This window comes from Peromyscus leucopus, chromosome 22 (assembly GCF_004664715.2).
Source record: "Peromyscus leucopus breed LL Stock chromosome 22, UCI_PerLeu_2.1, whole genome shotgun sequence".
NCBI classification, from domain to species: domain Eukaryota; kingdom Metazoa; phylum Chordata; class Mammalia; order Rodentia; family Cricetidae; genus Peromyscus; species Peromyscus leucopus.
The window spans coordinates 20,876,647-20,899,922 of record NC_051081.1 but is presented as its reverse complement, the minus strand read 5'-3'; the positions used below and the strand labels follow the sequence as shown (position 1 = coordinate 20,899,922).

Below are 23,276 nucleotides of genomic sequence, written 5' to 3'. Positions count from 1 at the left end.
AAATTAAGGCAGCCATGGCTTCCCTAATATAAACTTTGAGAAGTGTCTGCTTTTCATTTACTTTGAAGAGAACTTTTTTTTTCATTCAGCATCCACATGAAACTGTCTCTTGTTTATTGCTAAATTCTGCACGGCACAAAAAAGCAGAAGGCATTGGCATGGGAATCTCTGGAATTCTAGTTATGCTATCCTCAGGCGGTAGAGAGCTGAAATTTGGCTTCTTTTGTTACGTTGAGATTTTCAAAGACGGATGTTAAGCTTTCAAGTTCATCTTATTTGGCAATTTTTCCATTGACTTCTCTTCCTCTCTTGAAGCTATTTGGTCCTGGAAAAGTCGTATTGCTTTTCAAATGTTCTAGTGACCACGGGTGAAGGTTCATAGGCATTCTCAGGTTTCCAGGAGGTGCTCTAGCTGCCTCAGTCAGTCAGACACTGATTTAAAGCAAGCCTATCTTGGTGGAATTGGAGTGTCGTGCAGAATGTGGTAGTCACTCAGGTGGGACAAGCTGTGATCCAGCAATACCTCTGTTGGCCTGCTCTTTATAAATAAGTGACCTGGCGTGGCTCAGGTTGCCCTCTCATCCATGGTGACTCTCTTTCTGCTTTCCTTCCTGCTGTCCCACATGCCACTCGGACTCCAACTGCCTCGAAGCTCCTGCTTATACTGCCTTAGCGCTTTCTGATTGATCTCTGCAGTTAATCTCTGTGTGTAAATCCCACATGTTCAAAGAAAGCGCACCTTATCTGCTCTGTCTGGCATTCATTATCTAACATGCCCCGCATCATTATGATCTCATGCCGGTTTCTGCGGCCACTAGCCAGCCTGGAAGAAGAGCATGGCATCAGTTGCCTACTGTGTTCTGGTTCAGGCAACGGTGTTCAAGTGTAGACCTTTCATAAAAGGCATGATGATCTATGCACTGGGAACCACTGGAGTTCTTCTCCTCATTAGGCAGATGCTAATCTTACAGTACCCATTTCAGAGATCTTCCTTGGAGAAGAGGGAACATAATGAGCTAATTTTGGAAGAAGATAATAATGCCAGTGTAATTCTCAAATCCAGTTCTTATTTGGCCAAAAGTCTACTTTACCGAAATGTACATTAAAGTAAGAAGGCAGTACATTCAGTGCTCTGCTGTGATTCTGAATGCAAGATTTTTTTCCTTTTCTTTTTTTTCTAACTGTGGTAGGATATGAAAGAAGAGATCTGTGTAATCAATGACTGTAAGCAGTTTTTGGCTTCGTGTTACAGCTATTCAGTGTTTCCCCCCTTTTAAAAACAGTTTTTAGCCACATGTAGAGAGTTAGAATATTAAAGGATGTGTTTATCTGTGGTCAGTGATTCTAAATAAGCTTCCTTATGATCATTTTTTTATATCTTTTAAAGAAGTCAAGGTTTGGGAACAAAAATATATAATGGAATAACTAATGAATGGGGGGAAATCTCTACAAGTCATTTACAATGTTGGGTTTTATTGGCACTGATGAGTTTTGTGGTAACACTGCCCTTCTTCAGATGGTAACCTGAAGAACAATTGAAAAGTATTATGTTCCCTGTCATCATTTCTTGGCTGTAAGCACCTGGTTCAATCTCTCTTTTACAATAGGAAAGCAGAATATACGCTGTAGCCAAATCAGGCATTCGAATGTCTGAGGCCTTCAATATGGAGAATGCTAATAAAAGTAAGTGCCTTGCATGCTGTGGTGCGAGTGAGCCTTGAGGATGTGTGCATGTCATAGTTCAGAGCAAACGCGGGATGCAGCCACCGAGAGGCAGGTGCCTATGGTTCTGGGCTGATGAGGTCATCAAAGCCACCAGAATTACAGAAACTAAATACAGCCGATGGGAAGTTACGGGAAGGGACATGCTCTTGTAGCTAAAATTTTAGATGAAAAAATTCTAGGGGTCTGTTTTACAATAAGGTGGATCAAACCCACCCTAGCAAATTATACACTTAAAATAGTTAAGCCGGTGAATTTTACTGTTTGTGACATTTAAAAAAAAAAAAAACTGTAATAAAAGGAGTTTTAAAGCTGTATGATTTTGTATTGCTGTTTCACTAGGCAAGACCTTCCTAAATGTCTAATGTTACTGGAATAATGGAATTATGTAAGTGTTCAGGAAATGGTTGCGGATTTGTTTTCAATCTGATTTTCATCTTATTCAGGAGAAAGGCACATGTACATTCAACCCTGATGTAGCATGTGCTCTACTACACAGAGAGACATGGGCATCTTGTCTGTTTAAAGTTACAAACATTATAGGAACTATTGGTCTCTATAACTTTTTCCCTCTTTCCTTCAAAAAATATTATCAAACAATCATTCCCACTAGAAAAATAAATAAGGCCAACCCTTGATGGGCAGAGGCAGGAGAGAATCTAAAGCTAAAGGCTAGCCTCAGCTACACAGTGGGTTCAAGGCTAGCCTAGGTTACATGAGACTTTGTCTCAAAAACATAAAAACAAACAAAATGATTCACACAGAATAAGAAAAGACAAACTTCCGGTGACCCTTTCTGCCTCCCACCTGTCTTCCAACTAGTTCTTCACATTCAGGAAAGTACATATCGCCCATCACCACTGGGGTTTCCTGACAGCGCTTAAGAATGATAGTGCTCTAACCCCAAGTCAGAGACAGGGCTCCAGCTCTCCGAGGGACCGCTTCCTGAATCCGTGAGTGCTCACCGGTGTTTAGTTCTGCACAGCTGAGCATGAGCAGAGAGGCTGGAGAAATAAAAGCATGGTTTTTGCTGTCAGAAAGCTTACAAAGAGTTGATGAGCTGGCACACACGAGGAAATAATGGCCCATGAGAAACAGAGTGTCTGTAGCTGCCTGTGGGACCTATAATCCCAGCAATCAGGAGGCTGAGAGGCAGGAGGATCACTTGCTAGCTTGATGCTCGCCTAGGTTCCATAGTAAGGCTCTAAAAAAAAAAAAAATCAAAAAGTGCAGATGTAAATCTATAAATGTCATAACTCATAAAATAATGTTAATAACCACATGCTAATCTAATTTCTTTTTCATATATATTCATAATAAATGGACCAGTGTACGAGATGGAGAGTTTTTCTCCAACGTTGTTTTCTGTTTCAGATTCTGCAACCATACTTTCCTGCTCTGCATCAGGCCTTTATACATCCCTGATATACAAGAATATGACGATCCCAGTGTACACAACGCTGAAGGGGGTAATGAATGCATCTCTCGCTGTTAAACACATGGGTCTCCTCAGGATGTGCAGGGAAACGTCCTTCAAGCTCCAGATTCCGCTTCTAACATTCTAGCCTCCCCCCCCCTTTATAGAGCTTTACGAGATCACATTAAGATATCATAAAAGAAAAAACAAAAGAAGAAGAAATGAAATGGCCTGGAGAAGATGATTATGATGTGGTTCCTCCTTACCCCTGCTCCAGACTGTTAGCATATTATTAATGATGCAATGGAAACTCTTAATTTAGAAAGGCCTTTGTGTTCCTGCCAGGGCCCCCATTGCCAGAAGAACCTAATTAAAACAAGAACTATCAGATATTGATAGTCTTACGGTTCCAAGACTCTTTTATAATTGACAAATTCCTAGCTAATTAGAATCGAAGGTTTTGAAGACAGACTTTCATGTTGTCAAAATATGCTATTTCCTTTCTTTTAAAAATAAACCTATGAGCGCTTTCTACAAAGCATTGTATATCTAAAGAGGACAGTAACTTTAGAGATGGATACAGGGGGGCTGTCCTGCTTTTCTTTAGAAGGCGACACAAATAAGTAGCAGTCCTTTCCTGGATGATTCCTCTGGCTCAGAGGAAGAGGACAGTTCCAGGTCCAGCTCCCGGACGTCGGAGTCAGACACACGCAGCCGCAGTGGGCCCAACAGTCCCAGAGCCATGAAGCGAGGTGAGGGGAAAAGCGCATGCGCAGGAGGCAATGCCCGCATGTTCTGAATATTGATTCAGGACTTACCTTAATAGAATTTCTAAGAATACACTCTCCAAACCGTAGTGAAATGAGCATCAACCTAGGACTGAGACATTGATATTCTAGTGGTAATTTTATGATTCATTCTCTGTGATTTCACACAGTCTTTCATTATCATCACCATCTTGTTATTAATAGTAGTAGTATATTATATTATTATAAAAAGAAATAACTGGCCAAAGTGAAGTTTCTTTCTTTCTTTTTTCTTTTTTTAGTTACCTGGCTGCCTAATTTGTGGAATAGACTTATTTACTATATTATTAAACGTCAGAACACACACCTACAATTTGTGTTGGTTGATCTGATATTAAAGTGGGAAACACCACAACTTGACTTTGTGCATACATGTAACTTTCAATAAAATTTTGAGAACTTGTATGTGTGCATATATGTTCAATACACATATGTGAAACTCAGAAGGCAACCTCAGTGTCACTTCCCTCCTTGAGACAAGGTATCCTCTTATTCAGGCTTTAGACACCAGGCTAGCCCACAAGGCTTTAGACACCAGGCTTGCTGACCCACGAGCTTCTAGGGAAGCCTCCCGTCTCCGTTTCCCATCTTGTGCTGCAGCAATAGATACTCACTTCTGTGTCTGGTTTGATGTGGACTTAGGGGATCTGAACTCAGGTCCTCCTGCTTATGTGAGCAAGCGCTTGCTCTGTCGAGCCCTCTCCCCAACCCAGCTTTTAGGAAGTTGTGTGCACAGGCAGAGGTTACAGAGAGGTCTGATCCCACTGAGTGGCACCTATACTTTAGGAAAGTCTATGTGGTCTTGGAGATGTGTCGGTTTTCAAACTGTTGTGTGGAACCACCTCAGTCTTCAAGGCCCTGGGCTTAAGCTGGAGCCACTAAGCTGTCTCTGGGTCGGTGTCTGGGCTGCCACCAGTGTCCTCGCTCCGACTTGGTTCTCGGTGGCCAATCGGGTGATGTCACACTGTTTGCTGAGAATGCAGCTGCTAGCATTCTCCGTAACAGCTGTCAGCCTGCTCTTTTATGTCTGATCTTCTCCTTCTTTCTCTTCCTTTACTCAAGGCTGGCCTCACTGGCCCTCTTGTTTACAGATTTAAAACAAAACAAAAAAACCCCAAACCTAATTTGTTTTGAGACAGGGTCTCTTGTGGCCACGACTAATCTTGAACATGCTCTGTAGCCCAGATCGGCCTTACACTGCCTATCTTTGTGTGTCCACCTCCTGAGTGTTGGCTTGTTTGTGTGTGTGCGCCATCATGCTTGACTGTGTGTGTTTGTGTGTGTGTGTGTGTGTGTTACTGAGCCCCACCTCCTTCATCACGCTGCTCAAACATTGCTTCCCCAGTGAGATCCATCCCGACCACACGGTTCCGCCGCCAACTCTTCCCGTGTGCTTTAGTCTGCTCCGTATTTCCTTTTATTACACTTGCTACCTGTTGGGCATCTGTTTCCCTTCACTAGACTCCGTCCCAAGAGGACTCAAACGTGTCTTCCGTTGTCTGTCGGAGCCCGAGCACGTCAGACATGGCCTGGCACATTGGCCCCGGGCTTGGGAGCTGAGCTCTGCCCTCCAGAGTCACCCCAGCCTAGTTATTTGGACAAATCTTGCCATTGCTGGGTCTTTCACTCCTTAAACAATGAGGACATTAGCCAGGTGATCTCTGAGAGTCCTAATGTCTGGTGTCTACGTCGCGTACGACTGTTATTTGTCTGAGCAGGTTAAGTAAAGGCCAGTAATATAGGAGTGACATTATTGCCACTTTAATAAACTTTTTTTAAAGGCACAATGGCCTATGTTCTTGACTTCACCTACTATTTATAACTCTTTATTTGTATTTATCATCCATGTATGGCTTGTAACTCACAAGAGAGACTTTCTAAAAAGTTAACTCAATAATTGTGGAAATGTTCCACTGAATTTTACTTCATAATTGTGTGTCTTTAAGACTTATTGCACCAGGCAGTGGTGGCGCACGCCTTTAGTCCCAGCCCTGGGGGTGGGAGGCAGAGGCAAGCGGATCTCTGTGAATTCGAGGCCAGCCTGGGCTACAGAGTGAGTTCCAGGAAAGGCTCCAAAGCTACACAGCAAAACCCTGTCTCAAAAAAACAAAGATTTGCCGGGCGGTGGTGGCGCACGGCTTTAATCCCAGCACTTGGGAAGCAGAGCCAAGTGGATCTCTGTGAGTTCGAGCCAGCCTGGGCTACAGAGTGAGTTCCAGGAAAGGCCAAAGCTACACAGAGAAACCCTGTCTCAAAAAAAAACAAAAAAAACAAAAAACAACAACAACAAAAAAAAAAAGATTTATTGCTTATCTTTTGTGGAGGATTTTTAAAGCCAGTAAGTTGGTTGGTAGTTTATTGGACTTTCATGAAAAATACTATTGAGGTTCTGCATTTGTCTAAGTGTCAATATATAAATACATGTATTTTAGATCTTTACTAAAAGATGCACTAGGAAGAAGACTTGCATAATGATTTGTGTATGTGAGAACACTCACGGTTCCAGTCTTACCAGAATATGATTTATGTTCTTTCGACTTTCTTGGAAATTCATGTAACAACTTCAACCCCTTAGTTCTATTTCCTACATTAAATAAATCTTGTGAAGGACGGTTTATGATGTAGGAGTTAGTGGCCATCTGCCGGAGAACTCACAGCTGTTGTTGACCCTCGCCAGGCTGAAATACTGACTCCGTTTGTATCTCTGTTTTCCTAGGCGTCTCTGTCTCTTCTGTGGCTTCTGAAAGTGACTATGCCATCCCACCTGATGCCTATTGCGCAGACACAGAGTGCTCTCAGCCTGAGCAGAAACTCCCTAAAACCTGCTCCTCCTCCAGTGAAAGTGGGAAAAATGTAAACATTGAATCAGACTTGGAGAAATTAATGAATCTGCTAGTTTGCCTTCCCAAAGGAAACAAAGCATCATTTTCAAATGTTTTCTTTTCATTAGGAACCATTAGAAAAATCTGGCTATCTACTAAAAATGAGCGGGAAAGTCAAGACTTGGAAGCGGAGGTGGTTTGTCCTGAAAGGCGGTGAATTGCTTTACTACAAGTCTCCAGTGAGTGGGCAGTGGCCGTGAGGCCCGAATTCCTCACACTGTAAAGCAGACTCCCGGTGGTTCCCTTTCCTGTAACACAAAACTAATTATGGGGCCGGGAGAGACGTCTCAGACCTGGCTGCTCTTGCAGAGAGAGGATCCTGGTTCCATTCCCAGCACCTACATGGCGGGCCCATGACTATAACTCCAGTCCCGGGATCTGACAACCTCTTCTGGCTTGTCTAGGCACTGCATACACACAATGCGTAGACACACATGCAAGCAAAATATCCATACACATCAAGTAAAAATAAGGTTGACATTTTAATTATGCATTAATGCTACAAAACTTTTCCTGTAATTGCTGTTAGAGCTGACCTGTGTTTGCTTTTCCTCCTCTTCTACAGAGTGACGTCATTCGGAAACCTCAGGGCCACATTGAACTCAGCGCATCCTGCAGTATTGTAAAGGGAGATAACAAGCAAACAGTCCAGGTACAATCTTGTGAATTTGTTATTCTCTTGGTACCATGGAAAACAGTTCTCGATTGAGATTGGATTGTTTAATGCCCTTTTATTCATTTTGGAATCAGTCTGATGCTCAAAGGTATATAAGATTTGTTAGTTAAAACGGTACTATGAGCTAAGTATGGGGATTTCCCACTACTACCCTGTACCTTTTCTTCCTGTGTTCTTCCATATTTAATCTCTCGGGCATTTTCAGCTCTCAAAAATGTCAAGCTGTTTTAGGGAAGGGCTATCTAGTAAATGAATTTCTGAGATATTTGTAACCTAATCAATCTATCTTTTTTTTTTTTTAGTCAAATTTGAAGCAAGCTTTTAATTAAATACTGGCCAGGAAGATGGACTTGGGCTAGGTCCACCCTTGGCTTCCCAGGGAACAGCCCTAATCTAATATTCTATTAAATTCAAGAATGTTTGTGTTTTAGTATAGAATCGGACAGTGACAATTCTCCCATGAACTTCAGAAAGAGAAATCTGTTGGTGACCAGAGGCCCTGTACTGCCACTCTATTGGAGATGGCTGGTGCCCATCTTACCCACATATACAACTGTTTTAGTTAAAAAGCCTCTTGAGATAGTTCTGCTTATATCAAATTCGGACACTTTGCTTCTGAACTATTTCAATAACCATTATTTTTTTTTCCTGTTCCTGTGGAGGGTAGAAGACATTTGCTAGGCAGTTCGTGGTTGCTTCCCAGTAGACTGGGGGTGCCTGAGGTTAAAATGAATGAATCAGGGAAAGCTCCAACACATGACTGCCAAGAATCGATTGTAAAGTCCCGTAATGTTTGGGAAATTGGCAACATAGTAATTTGAGACTGGAATATTGTGAGTTCTTAGTAACTGGTCCCGTGTAGCACCAGGAATTGGTGTGGAAGTCCTCATTTGTTTCTAGTTCATTTTCTCACTTCTGTCCAGAAAAATCCCCCTTTTCCCTGATAACTTTCTGACTATCATCATCTCCAGTCTTCTTGTTCAACAGCCTAGAGCTTATCACACCATGGGGAGCAGAGGGAAGTGTGACAATTGAAGATACACAACCAGCACCCTAGATTTAATAGTGTGAAACAGTGTCAGGCCCGGGTGTAAATGGTTTTTAGCTCAGTGGTCATCATCCTCACACAGTGGCTAAAGAAGTCTACATCTCTGGGAACCGGGGACTCTGGGTGTGCCGTGTTTGCTTTCCTGTCAGTAATAATGTTTGAGTGGACAAGGACTGAGTCATCGTGAGTGCCTCTCCGGTTGCTCCTTCTCCCATTCTAGCTGACCACCGAGAAGCACACGTACTACCTGACTGCGGATTCTCCCAACATCTTGGAAGAATGGATTAAAGTGCTCCAGAACGTCCTGCGAGTGCAGGCTGCTAACCCTCTCTGCCTGCAGCCTGAGGGCAAGCCCACGGCGAAGGGACTGCTCACCAAGGTAGGACTCGTGCACGCATAGCGGCATCCCAAGCAGCAGCTTGGTAAGCTCCGTGCATCATGAAGAATGGGGTGCAGATAATAATATGCATTTAATATTTTGTTTGGGGGTGGGAAGGGTTTTTTAAGTGTAGTGCCGGGGTGGGGGGGCGGGAATCACAGAGATGAAAAAAGATAAATTTGGCCACATGCAAAAATATAAATGGAAAAATTTGAAAAGGTCATTGAAAGGTGTGCAACCCAGTTAATATCCTTAGTGTGTAATAAGCTTGGGCTGCGGAGGCGGTTCAAGGGTGGAAGTGTTTGCTGCCAAGTCTGAAGGCCTGGGTTTGATGCCTAAAACCACAACCCACATAGTGGGAGAGAACGGGCTTCCACCAGTTCTTCTGACCTTCATACATGTGCGTGCGCGCGCACGCACACACACACACATGCACACATACAGGCGCACACACACACACGCGCGCGTGTACATATGTACATTAAATAAATAATGGAGAAAAAAATATTTAATGAGCCTTTACTAATCAATAACCAAAGAGTGGATGCCAAAATCCTGAAGGACATGATGGAAGAGGTGTAGATATGGTAGAGCTAAGAAGAAAAAGAAAAGATCAGCAATTATAGCAGCAATCAGCTTGCTATCTCTAAGAATTCTTAATGCACAAATTGATGTAATGAATATCATTTTTAAAATCTGCTTGAAGGTAAGACATTTAAAAAAAAAATATTGAAACCAAAATTGAAATACACTTGTTAGCTAGAGTGTTATTCTGGAAGATAATTTACCGGTGCCCTGGTTCAAATGTTAACTCAGTAATTTTGGATGAATAGATGGATGAATATCAGCTTTCTGTGTGTGTGTGTGTCTGTGTGTGTGTGTGTGTGTGTGTGTGTGTGTGTGTGTGTGTAAATATGTGTACCTGTTTGTATATGTGCATGTGTGTGTATATGTGTGTGCACATATGTGGAAGACAGAGGTCAACCTCAGTGTTGTTTCTCAGGAGCCATCCATCTTTTTTTCTTTCACTTTTTAAAAAAATTTTTTGCATTTATTTATATTATGTGAGCCTGCATGTGTATGTCAGGGGGAGCATGCCACTGCAATTGTGTGTGTGTGTGTGTCGCCTGGCAATACATCCTCACGTACTCCTATACCGCTAAGTACTTACTTGTGGGAGAAAGTTCTCTCCTTCCACCATGTGGCCTCTGGGATTAAACACAGATCAGGATACTCGCCGACAAGTGCCTTTACCCACCGAGGCATGTCACCAGCCCTCAACCTGTTCTTTGAGACAGGGTCCTCTCAGAGATCGACTAGGCTGTCTGGCCAGAGCCCCGAGGGATCCTCTTCTGCAGCTGGGATAAGAGCACACACCACCATTCCTGGCTTTTTCTGTGGCTGCTGGAACTTGAACTCAGATCCTCATAATTGCATAGCAAGTGCTTTACTGACTGAGCATGCCTCCCCAACCGCAATATCAAGTATTTTAAAAACACACCATTTTGGGGGCTGGTGAGATGCTGGTTTAGCAGGTAAAGGCGCTTTTCACGTAGCCTAGTGACCTGAGCTCAGTCTCTGGTGTCCACACGGTGGAAAGAAAGAAATGACTCCCATGGATTGTCCTCTGACCTCCACCCAGGCATCCAAATAAAGACATATAATGTATTTATTTATGCACCCAAATAAATAAATGTAACTTTAAAATGAGTGTAAAGCATTAAAAACAAACAAACATTGCATTTGATTCGGTGCTCTTCGTTGAAAGAATTCATCGTTTGCAGGTGGTCTGAATTTGCATAAGTTTAAGTATAGGGAAGTTCACCACAGCATGTTTTGTTTTCTCCTCTAATGGGAAGAATAAAATGAGGAATAGCTGACGTACTCTGAAATGCAGAAGTCAAAAGTAGAGTGGATTTTGAAATACATTTACTGTGACTATTGAGATGTAGAACTTTTTTGTGGGGGAAGGGGAGAGCTTTTCAAGATAGGGTTTCTCTGTGTAGCCAAACTCAGAGATCTGCCTGCCTCTGCCACCCGATCGCTGGGATTAAAGACGTGTACCACCATACCCGGCTAGGATACAAAGCATACTTATTACTCCAGAAAAAAACATCTTTGCATAGCATGGTTTGATAATCAAGAAAAATTGCAGTCAACTTAGATGTGGGACAGGGAGTAGCTTAAATAAAATCTTGTGTGTGATGATCCGTTTAAATGCTACAAAAAGACTCTTGTGTAATGTGTAATGACATGCTGTTAGGTGACAGGCACAGTGTCGCATGACATTATTACTCCTTTTTACTTAGGAACAAATGTCTGAATAGGATACGTACCAAGGTAGATTGGTTATTTCCATGTAGTTTTATTGTTTGGGAAATTTTGTTAACTATTTCAGAATTAGTATTACTTCTCAAACATTTACTGAAAACAGCACCTTTTCCCTCCTTTTATGTAAGATTGTTTCAAATTAGCTGAGTTTTTAGGACCGTCCATTCCCATGAAATAAAAAATAGTTTGTCCTACATACCAGCTCCAATAGCAGCTCCACGCAATATATAGACACTAATAGAATAGGGCAGTCAGTCAGCAGGTCTACTGTGTTCATGAAGGTCAAATGGTTTGGCAGACGTCTTCAGCAGAGCAATATCTCTGGCTTGGTGTGAATCACAGTGCATTACTAGAGTTTCGCCATGTTAGCTTATTACCAGGAAGCCACAGAGTCTGCTTAAAGGATAAAGGAATTTATTAGGGGGAAGACTCACTACAGCATGGGAGATTGATCGTAGGGTCCTGGAAGTCTGAGGTACAGTCCAACACTGTTCTTCTGCCTGGGTCTGTCTCAGCATCCAAGCCTATGAAGGAGAGAAGAGAGAGGCTAGGTGGTCTCAAGTCTTAAGGGTAGCGCTGAGCCACACCCCAGGGGCAGGTACTTCAAGGTCATAGGTAGGTAATGACAGTTACCTGCTAGATCTCTGGGAGTGGTGCTTCAAGGTCATAGATAGAACAGATATCCACTACATTAACTCCTCTACTACAGGGAATTACAAAGGACAGAGCCACTTACTGTTTTAAATGCTGAAAACATCCTGTTGGGCACTTTTGAGATTACACAGTGAAATATTTATATATCCGTGGTGATGTGCTTGTGTTCTGTTTCAGTCGAGAGGTCAAAGTTTTACAGGTGAGATATATACTAGGCTGTCATTTAAATCTAATGATAATGTGGGAATGTGGGCGGGTGGTATTCAGTAATATTGGCAAAATATGATTGACTGGAGTAACACTGAGCAGCAAAAGTAAGAAAGAATTCACCAGTGTATTCAACAGAGACATGTGCTCTCTGTGTGTGTGTGTGTGTGTGTGTGTGTGTGTGTGTGTGTGTGTGTAAGCTAGAACTTCGCGTTAAGGGTCTTCCTCAATCACTCTCCACTTATTTATTTACTTATTTATTTATTTGTTGAGTTCCACTCTCTCAGTGAGCCTGGAGCTGACAGATTTTGTTGGACTGGCTTTGTTGGGCGTCTTCCTGTCTCTGCATTCCCAACATTGAGATTATGGGCAAATATGCCTCTCCTGGCCTTTCTCATGGGTTCTAAGGGATTGAACTCAGGTCTTCACGCTTGCTGTGGCAAACACTTTACTGAATGAGTCATTTCAGTCTTTTTTTTTTTTTCCTTTTTTTGGTAAAATACTCCATTACCATTCAAACATTTACTTATTTATTGGGAACTTTCTGGCATTGCGGAAAATATACTTTAAAAAATGAATACAGTGGTAGGCTAGTCCCCATTTGCTCTATAATTCATAACCATGAGGAATAAGAGTTAGTTTTACCAACTGGCAATGGACAGAGAAGCCACCCCATGGGGGCGGGGTGTGGGGGGGAGACAATGTGGATGAGGCATAATGAAGCAGAGTTCCTTGAATTAGCAACATTTGGAGACAGACACCAGAGAGCTCTTTGTTTTATGGCAGGTTAAGTACTTTGGGCTTCGTCAAGGATTGTCTAGAGCCCTTCAGGGTTTGAAATGGGGACGTGGACATATGGGTGCTGCTAACAGCTTGTTCTGCTGAGGAGATGAATCTGCAGGAGGCATGGTTGATAGTCTAAGCACAGTTAAAGTCATGGCTCTCATGGACGTGGGCTATGGACTGGTCATGGGAAAAGAGAAGGGAGGATGAATTTAAATAGTGGCTGTTGGTAAAACCAGTCTTCTTAGATTGGGTTAAGTAGTAGACAAGGTTTTTCTAAGTGTCCAGATGAAGGATGGGATTAGATAAGAATGCTTTTGGGAGAAAGGAGAGGCTTTCAGATGGACAGTCTGTTTGGGAACATACCAGTGTAAGTGTTACAGCTCTGAAGGGAAAGGTATGGCGGCAGTTGGAAGCCAAGGGATACCTACAGCTCTGATGGGCAAGGTAACCCAACAAAGTGTTACAGTTCTTTTCTAGTGGGGATGGTTTCCCCAGCAAAGTGTTACAGTCCTTACTTTGGGAAAAGTATCCTCAATGCAAGTGTAACGACCCTGCTCCAGCAGGGGAGGGTTTCCCCAGCTAGGCTGTCACAGCTCTGCTTGGAGAAATGTTACAGCTCTTGCTTGCCAGCTTCCCCGAGTGTAACAATTCTGTTCCAGCAAGGGAAAGAAAGTATCCCCAGCCAGAGTGTTGCAGTTCTGTTCGGCTCCTGCTCTGCTCCTGCAAGAGCGTGACAGCTCTGCTCTATTCTGGTGAAAGTTGTTACATCTGTGCTCTGCTCTGCTCTGGCCAAAGAACAGCCTTACAACAAACCTCACTCAAGAGATTTATTGGGAGAGAGGAATCCAGGAGAGTGGCTGTCTCTGCCAAGGTGGAAAAAGGCGGCCCCTAACTGAATAGGCATAGGGCTCCTATAGGGTTTCTTAGGGGTGGAACTTTACAAGGTGGATGATGTTTTCAGGATGGGGATTGGTAGGATTTCAATTCCTAAGCTTGGGACAAGCTCAGAGATCGGTTTGATTTGAGTTTAAGGATTGGTTAGTTTTCGTGCTCAGGGATTGGTTGGATTTCAATTCCCGGGTTGATTAGGGGCAGGGTGTATATTCTTGACTCTGGTCTCAGGGCCAGGGTGGTCTTTCACTGACCCTTTTTTACCCTACAATCAATGTTTTGAGTTTGTAAAGACATCTTACCTAGGAAACATCACAGGCTAGCAAGATGGCTCACTCAAGCAAAGGTGCTTGCTGCAGAAGCCTGCCAACCTGAGTTCAATCCCTGGAATTATCTCACAAAGTTGTCCTCTGACCTCCACATGTACATCATACTTGTATACCCACACCCACCCAGCATACACTCTCACACACACAGTAATAATAACTGGTGTTTTGTTTTTAAGCTTAGGGGGCAATAGAACAGTCTACACTGGAGGACAGAGCTGGCTGGGAAAGGAAGACTTGGGGACTTGGCATCATTTAAGTAACTGTTAGAACAATGAAAATGAAAAAATAATGTAGACATTCAGAGCGAGAGATGGAGAACACCAGCTGTTGGGTTTTTTTGCAGCACCCTTGCCCCAAAGGAAAAGTCACAACACATGACAGAATTCACTAACAAGAGTTTTATCAAAACAAAGAGAAAGAGGTAGATGTGATCAGGCCTGTGGAAAGACACGTTAGAGAAAGAGACCTGGGAAGTAGGGCGGGGGGGGGGGGGGGGGGGGAATGGAGCCACCCTATAAAGGCCAGGTTGCGCCTGCGCACACAGGCCCTCCAGCAGAGATCACGCAGTCACGTCTGGGCGACTATGTGACTGCGTAACTGGGGCATGGGTCACTGGGTGGAGTCATCTAAGTTTCTCGCCTGACACTCACGACCATGGGGCGTGGTTGGAATTCCTATCAGAGTGGAACACTCCAAACTGTAGGGGATGTAGGGAATGGATGAAAAATCCTGAGGGTACTGTCATGGAGCCTGGGAGTGGAACCCATGAGCAGGAGGCGGGGGTCTGTGCGTCATCCTCAGTGAAGAGAGCATGTTGCAGTAGGGTGGAGGGTAAATGGGAGACACATGTAGGGTGTGAGTTGACAGGGCTGTCTGTACTCTCCAGGGCACCAGAAAGAATCAAGCTGGGCCGGGTGGGCACCAATCCAGCATCGGAGGCAGAGCAGCGATCTTTTGAGTCGGGCCCTGGCTACAAGTAGCTCCAGGAAAGCGCAAAGCTACACAGAGAAACTGTCGAAAAAAAAAAAAAAAAAAAAAAAAAAAAAGAATCAAGCTGGGGTGAACAAAGAGGATGGGAAAGACGTGTGCCCTGTATTTATAAGCTGAGGAAGGAAGCTAGGAGACATGGAAGATGAAGAACAAGACCCAGAAGTGAGCGGGTGGGAATCGGGGAAAGACATGATGGAGAGGCTGGCCTGGAAGGAAGTGAAGAGGGGTGTGAATGAACGTCTGTATTCGAGGGACATGGAGTGAGGTCACTCTTAATGTCCTTGGTTTTCTTGGTCTCCCCAAGACAAAGGTATTTACTGAGAGTAGGGGAAGATTGGGTGTAATCACCAAGGATATATGTAGCCAGAGACATTTGGGATTTATTTGTGTTACTAAGGGGCTCACAAAACTGTAATGATTGGAGTTTATATTAGTTATTTTTCTCTGATATCTCCAATGCCTATATTAGGAACAGAGACTTTGCAGTTTGGAGACAGGAGCATAGTGACTTTTTCTAACATCTTATTATGTGAAATTTCAAATTTGAAATAGACTTGGAAGAATCTTTACAGTAAGCATCCGTATTTCCACCACCTGGATTCTACAATTAACTTTTTACTTGTTTTACTTCATGCCTATCAAGGTGATGGTTTGAAGTGTGTAGTTTATTATGAAATTTCAAATATCCAAAGGTAAAGGATATAATGCCCCTTCACAGATTCGCCATCCATTCTCAACAGTTGTTAACCATGCCTAATCCCATCTCAGAACACCTATCTACGAATAGCTTTCTCCTTTCTCACATCCTCCAATGAGCTGTTTAAAGGCAAGTGGAGTGAAGTCTTGTTGAAGGGATTTGTTAGGAGCATAGGAATGCGATTTGGTCATGGGCCCTGGGGCAAGAGTTGTTTTACGATCCAACACTGGGATCCCAGGTTGGCAGAGAAGGAAGAGGCCAGGCAGGAAGGGAGACACTAGGAGATGGTTGGATCTGGGGCCCTGAGGCAGGAAGCAGGTCAATGAATAGCAATGGTGTGAGTGAGAGGGTGGTGGGGGATGACAGAGTGTAAGTTACAGAAGTGAATGATTTCCAGTGTGGGAAAAAGGAGCTAGGGTGTGAGGACAAGGGGTGGGAAATCTGAAAAACAGCCAAGTTTATTGGAAATGGAAAGAGCACAACTGAAGAGATGCTTCAGAGGCAGGAGGGGAAGAGCCGGTGATACCCGCCACCTGTGTGATCTGGAATAAGTAACTTACAGGCTCCGTGCCTCAGTGTCCTCATCTGTGAAATGGGAGGTAATCATAGTGACAACCCTTGAGGGTGTTGAAAATATGAAATATGTTTCATTTCAACATGTCAAGTGTGTTCGGACAATACCTGGTCCATCAGAAGCACTTTAAAAGGCTAGGTGTCGTCACAAGGGTTTCTTGTAGATACTGAAGTCAGCAAGGCTGGTGGCACTACAGGGATGAGGTGGCCGGAGAAGAGTGGAGCTCAGGGTCTGTGTGTTGACAAAGCCTTAGAGTGAAATCTATTGTTTCTTCTCCAACATTTACCACCACTGACGTGGAAGGCTTCTGTTATCAAGGCAAGGTCTTGATAGGTTAGTTTTTAAGTTATTTGGTGTGCCAAGCCTTTGAGGTGGTCTTTACATCTCCGTAAGGATTTGTCTGGTATGATATTCTTTGTTAAAATGTGTTTCAGAACCAGAGTGTGAAGAAATCCTAATATAAGATGCATGTGTAAAGTTGGGCTGTGTTTATACTTTTAAAGCGCAGCTTTTACGGGAGTTGGGAAAGCTTTCCTCTTGCTTTTGGTGTAGATGCAAATATTGTTCCATTTTCAAAATAAATCATTTCCAAACTACGTGAATTTCACTCCCGGTTTTGAGAAAAGTTCTTTCAGAGCTGTTTAAAGAAAAAGGAAAGGGTCCTGCAGAGCACTGAAAGGCCCAGGATATTTTCTGTAAATATACATTTCCAAATTTAATTTAACTGAGGCGTGCCTTGCCAAACAAAACCTACTTGTTTTTGTTGTTGTTGTTGTTGTTGTTGTTGTTGTTTTGTTGTTGTTTCAAAAGGAGCATTCTAAATTCACCAAAAGGCAGAGTGATTCATTTAAACCATAGCTTTGAGAGCCAAGAGGCTAGCTGGTTTTGTGGGTTTGAAAGAGGCCACGTGTTTAACAATTTATATAGGAAGAAGGAAGCATTTATTGCAGCTACTATTATTTTTTATTTATATGTTGTTTCATTTAGTCAAATGATAGCCCAGGGAGGTGTGCAGTAATCCTGTTATGACAGGGTAACTGGATAAGTCACTTGCCTGAGGACACCGGAGTGTGTGTGTGTGTGTGTGTGTGTGTGTGTGTGTGTGTGTGTGTGTGTGTGTGTGTGTGTTACCAATGCTAGATTGACAGGACCACTGCCAGGGGAGTGGAGTTTCAGGGCAGGTTCAGACAAACTGTTCTGGAATGGGGTATTGGAATAGGGCTTTATCTTAGACTTGCCCACTGGTGGGAATGGGTTTCTTCATCTTCTTGTAGAATGGAGGATGTCATGGCGTCTGTCTGGTATAGACCTTCTATGCCTGTACCTGAGCAGGACAAGTGCAGGTTGGAACCCACAGTCCAGAGCTACAGAAGCCACCAAGTTTGACCCCTTCTCGATACTAAACAGATGATGCAGTGTCCCCACAAAGACTGTGAGCTCTTTGCAGAAGTAGGCTGTGGTACGTTCACATCAGTTTCTCTGGTTTAACCTCTGACTCGACACAGTCTCGATTCGGATTCAGATTCTGTCTCTGTCACTTCACATGGGCCTGAGTGGAGCCGATCTCGGCCTCAACATAGTGACAGCCTTTGGTGGCCGGGTGTCATTCTGTGTGGTTCCTTCTGGAGAAAGCAACAAGTTTTTGTTTCTTTTTATTCAGGAAATCCCTAGCATTCTTCAGGTTTTAGTCTCCTTTGTTTGAACATTCAAATGCTAACCCAGAGAGCCACCGGGTTATTGGAAATCTTTGAAGTAAGGAAACTATGAAATAAACTTAATTGTGAGATGGACTCCAGATCCACCCTTTAATACAATTCCTCATTTTGTTGTGACCCAACTATAAAATTACTTTCAATGCTACTTCATAACAAAAATTTTGCTACTGTTATGAATATAAATATCCGTGTTTTCCAATGGTCTTAGGTGACCGCTATAAAAAGGTCGCTTGACTCCCCCCAAAGGGGTCACGCCCCACATGTTGGGAACATCTGTCCTAGTCGGAAGCATCGTGTGTGACACACGGCAGACTCTCGGGAAGTGTTGTGTGGTGTGCTGTAAAGTGAGTGGGCCGTGTGACTGCTCTCCGCCGTCCCAGGCACATCTGGGCAGCGTTTGGGCAGTCCCCTGAGAACAGCACTTCCGCCTTGAGCAAAGCAGACACCTGGAGAGTGTCACCGAGAACGCATAAACTCTACTGCAATTTTCCAGGCTTCTGAACGACATTTTAATCCACTGAAATATAATTTCAGGTAAAACATGGCTACTCTAAGAGAGTCTGGTGTACGCTTGTTGGGAAGACCTTGTATTATTTCCGCAGTCAAGAGGATAAGGTATGTGTGCATCTTAATATCCCAATGAGAGGAAGAACTTCGCTTGTGGTGGCTTAAAAAGCTTTCCCCTTTGACTTTTCTGTTGCTAGGCAAAAATCTAGAATTTTTGGTAAGCTGCTGTTGTATTTATAACCAGGGTAATAACCTGTTTGGGCTGTGATTGTAAATTTTCGCTTAGTGACTTTTACCCACCTCATTTTCTAACAACTAGAAAAGCAGAGCCTTCTTTTATTCCCTTCCTAACCTTCACTTTGCCATGCTTCCCAGTGTTCTGACAGATTAGATAAAGCTAGATGTGAACAGCCAGGAAGGATGGCCAAGGGAGGGAAAGGAGTCCGGACTGCCGTCAGATGCCCAGATACCACTTGTTCATCCATTTGTCCCCATTTATCTGTCTACTCACTTCTAATCTGTTATCTTCCCTTAGTCCCAGGAACCTGAGTAATCTTCACTTTAAAAGTAGAAAGACAGGCATCTGTCAAAGGTGAAATGGCCACAAGCCATTGTGGGCACTCAGTACCACCGTAGTGTCACTGCGACTACATGAATTTAGCCAGTATATGTGGGCCTTGAGCACTTGTATAAGATGATGGTATCAGCTCCACAGAACAGCAGCCTCTGGCTGGTTAGTTGGTTAATGGTACTAGACTTGGTCCAGGGATCGTGTGGGTCAGTTATTTCCCTGGTCCCCTTTCACAGGCTGTACTTCCAGGTCTACCAGATGTATATAACACATGGGCCATTGTTCTCTGTATGGCTGGTGGGATGGGGTTAACAGTGCAGCCACAAAAATACATTCCATGGGAAAGATAATGTGTTTAATTAAGTCTTCTCTATCCAGCCACCAGGTAGATGTGATTTTGTTTTCTATGCAATATCCCAGTAGGATCTTGTTTTTCATTGGATCCTAAAGGAGGTAAAAGTGCAACCAGGTGAATATTTGTGACATTATTCCAGGCAGAGGTAACACCAAACGCAAGGGCCCTGAGGCAGGAGCATGCCTGCGGTGTTTAGAAAGAATGGAGTCAATGTGACTGGACTGGAATCCCTTAGGAAAAGTGGGGGGTGAGGTGTGAGGGCTATGACAGGGCCTGAACCATTACGGGTCCTAGTAGGTCAAAGTCAAATGCTGGCTTTGTAAGGGAGACAAAATTTTACCTCTGTGTCGGTAGGGTTTTGAGCGGCCTTGGGTTACCAGAATTAGACTGACCTGGGACAGATTGTAGAAGAAAAGTATACAGACTTAGTGAATGTTAGTTGCAGAGGACACACGAGGTTTAGTCAGGAAGTGAAGACCCCAGGAAACTGAACAAACAGTAGCTTGGGAAAGCAGGGAAAGGCCCAGGGACAGGCCGTTGTAGCTCACTGGGTGGAGAAGTGCCCAGCAGACGAGGCAGGGCTGGACCACAGTTTCTGCACAAGCTTCCCATCTTGATGCTGAGGATGTTGTTTTCAAGCCTGTTATACCAAGAGCATCTTCCATATGGGAGCTTTGTCTCCGGCCTTGGAAGAGAAAAAGGGGGAGTCAGAGTCCCTCCCTTCACCCTGTGTTTTTGTTTTATTTTGAAAATAGCTATAGTTCAAAATACTCTTCAGGCCAAAGAGGTGTCTTTTGGCCTGCCGGGTCCTGCTACCCCCAGTTTTTACTCTGAGACAAGACACACGCGAAGATTTTGAACAGCTCTGGCACACAGTCTTCCCTGTCTCCCAGGAACACGAGGCTTCTATTTGGGAACAGACTGAAGGGATGGAGGAAGATTCTAATTAGGAGACTGTTAGACTAATCCAGGACAGGGACAGCTGTGGTTAGTAGGGCTCTGGCACTCTCAAAAGAGACCATATATTTTGAAAATCTTGTTGACAGAATTTATGTCAGGGAAAGAAAAGGGTCAGTGACGCTGTCAGAGTTTTTGGCCCCAGCGTTTGGAAAGATGAAGTCATCGAGTGCGGTGGGGAAGGCTGGGAGGAGGAGCAGGTGGTTGAGGTAGACTTGTTGAAGGGAGTTTGAGACGCTGTTAGACATCTGAGTCCAGATCATGAGTCTGGAGTTAGTTAGGCATTTGGGAGTAGCTAACATCTGCTGGGATTAAGGCTAGGAGTTGGGATGAGATCACCCACCGTGTGTGTAGGTGGTCAGGACAAAGAGTCCAAGGACGGAGCCCTGGAATGCATCATAAAAATGGATGATAGCACATGTCTTGCTATCACAGAAGGGCATGCAGCCAGCCATGGGATGCATGCCTATAATCCCATTACTGAGGAAGCTGATGCAGGGGGATGACTGCAGTGCCTAGATATATAGTGATGCATTGCCTCAACACCCTTCCCCACCCCCACCCCCAAAAAAAAGGTACTCTCTGCAATTGTAAACCTGGCCAAATATTTTAGAAGCTATAAACCTGAAGAATGCTCTGTAATGTTTTTAACTAATGTAAGTTTAGAAACAGATACTAAATAACTAACATGGAAGACACATTTATGTTAGTCAGTAAAAGAATAGATAAACTTTAACAAAACTAGCTGCAGGAAGGTTTTTTTTACCCTTAAATTGCAATGGAAAGAACCACTGTCTTTCTCAGGGATGTGTTCCACACTTTGATAAATAGTCTGAGAACATTAGACATTTATGGGGGTCTGAGGTAACCTTCGTATCAACTGCCTGGTTATTTTTTTCTGTGAACAACATGGAGTCTCTGTCTACATTTTACGATTTGATCCACTAGCTTAACCAAACCTCTCATCAATTCTGAATTATTTTGGCTGAAATGTTACTGTATCGTGAGCAAGGAATCGGTCATTTGAGTCCAGCTGAATAATCTGACACATGCATCCTTGTTATCTTTTTTTCCTCAAATGTTAAATGTCCAGTATTCACTTGCTTGTTTTACATCACTGTGGGGGTTTCTGCTTGCCGCTATTATATTTGTAACAAAGTGGAGAATTGAATGTCAATGAGGCATTTTGTGTTAAAGCATGCCTTTTAGAAGTCAAAACGAAAAGGACCATTATAACTTCTAGCAGGAAAAGTCTGAACATGCCTGCCTTACTGTTGCTGACCTTTGCTTCAGTTTCCTCTAGGTCAGATCAAACTCTGGGAGGCTAAGGTGGAGGAGGTGGACAGGTCCTGTGACTCAGATGAAGATTACGAAGCCAGTGGACGCTGTCTTTTATCCACTCATTATACCATCGTTATCCACCCCAAAGACCAAGGGCCAACATACCTGCTGATCGGATCCAAGCATGAAAAGGTAAAGTCTTTGGGGTTGGTCTAAAGTGATTCAGACTTTCTGCTTCAGGTATTGATGATTTCCAGCCAATTTTATAGAAATAACAGATACTTTTGGGGGGTGGGGAAAGCCCTTCAATTTTATGAGCTTCTCTGGAAATAAACTTCATGCAAGTCTTCAATCTGTTGATGAAAGCTGTGTTGAGATTAAAATTAATGGTGACAGTGGGGGACAAAAGGACCTCACGTTTAAAAAGTGTGACCCTTGGCCTGGAGAGATGGCTCAATGGTTAATAGCACTGGCTACTCTTCCAGAGGACCCAGGTTCAATTCCCAACACCCGCATGGCATCTCACAATGGTCTGCACACCCTCACACTGACATACGTGCAAGCAAAACACCAATGCACATAAAATAAAAATAGATAATTAAAGAAAAAAGTATGACCCTCACAGGGTGGACATTTTCAGGGAATCTAAGGACTCTAACATTTTTCTTTTATTTTTTTTTCAGTAAAAACTTTGGTTTACAGACAACAAATAATGAATAATTATATTTTCTGTATTTATATACTTATATATGACAAAGAAGAATCGCAAATTGATGGGAAGGAAGTAAATCCTGTATTTATTATATGTAGTAGTATACTTTTGTTGTATTTTGGTGAAATTAATTGTTAAGGAAAACACTAATTTTTCATTTTACACATTTGGCGAAGAATAATTTCCAGCTGAATTTAAAGAACTTAAAGAATTTAATGAGGGGCTGGAGAGATCACTCAGAGGTTAAGAGCACTGTCTGCTCTTCCAGAGGACCCAGGTTCAATTCCCAGCACCCACATGGCAGCTCACTACTGTCTGTAATTCCAGTTCCAGGAGATCTTACACTCTAATACAGACATACATTAAATAAATAAATCTTTTTTTAAAAAAAGAATTTAATGAAATTTTTTTTCTTAAAAAAGCTCTTATCTCATCTCTGAATAGAAAGTGCTTTCTAAGACACATACCCATGTAAGAAATTACAGTGGCGGTGGTTGATAAACCTGACTTGACAAGTTTAAAATCCAGGGCTCAGCAGTGAAGAGCTTACTGCTCTTACACAGTGCCCAGCTTTGGTTCTCAGCACCCACACAGAGGTTCACAACCCTCAGAGCCCCCCGCAACTCAGCTTCAGGGGCTCCGATGCCCTCTTCTGGCCTCCAAAGGCATGAGGCACACATGTGGTACACATATATACATGCAAGCAAAACACTTACATAGATTAAACAAAATAAATAAATTTTTAATAATTAAAATCCTTTCTATCAAATAAGATCATAAATATGGCTA

At 43.1% G+C, this 23,276-nt stretch overlaps 1 protein-coding gene across 1 annotated transcript in view; it reads left to right on the top strand.

Annotated features, from left to right (window-relative positions):
- Plekhh2 (pleckstrin homology, MyTH4 and FERM domain containing H2) overlaps window positions 1-23,276 on the top strand; it is a 106,798-nt gene that overhangs the window by 50,877 nt on the left and 32,645 nt on the right. The window contains exons 9-17 of the mRNA XM_037198004.1: window positions 1,608-1,683; window positions 3,097-3,191; window positions 3,747-3,891; window positions 6,662-6,798; window positions 6,896-7,006; window positions 7,393-7,479; window positions 8,772-8,930; window positions 18,639-18,719; window positions 21,788-21,967. Of these exons, the coding sequence (XP_037053899.1) occupies window positions 1,608-1,683; window positions 3,097-3,191; window positions 3,747-3,891; window positions 6,662-6,798; window positions 6,896-7,006; window positions 7,393-7,479; window positions 8,772-8,930; window positions 18,639-18,719; window positions 21,788-21,967 (1,071 nt within the window). The remainder of the gene's footprint in view (window positions 1-1,607; window positions 1,684-3,096; window positions 3,192-3,746; window positions 3,892-6,661; window positions 6,799-6,895; window positions 7,007-7,392; window positions 7,480-8,771; window positions 8,931-18,638; window positions 18,720-21,787; window positions 21,968-23,276) is intronic.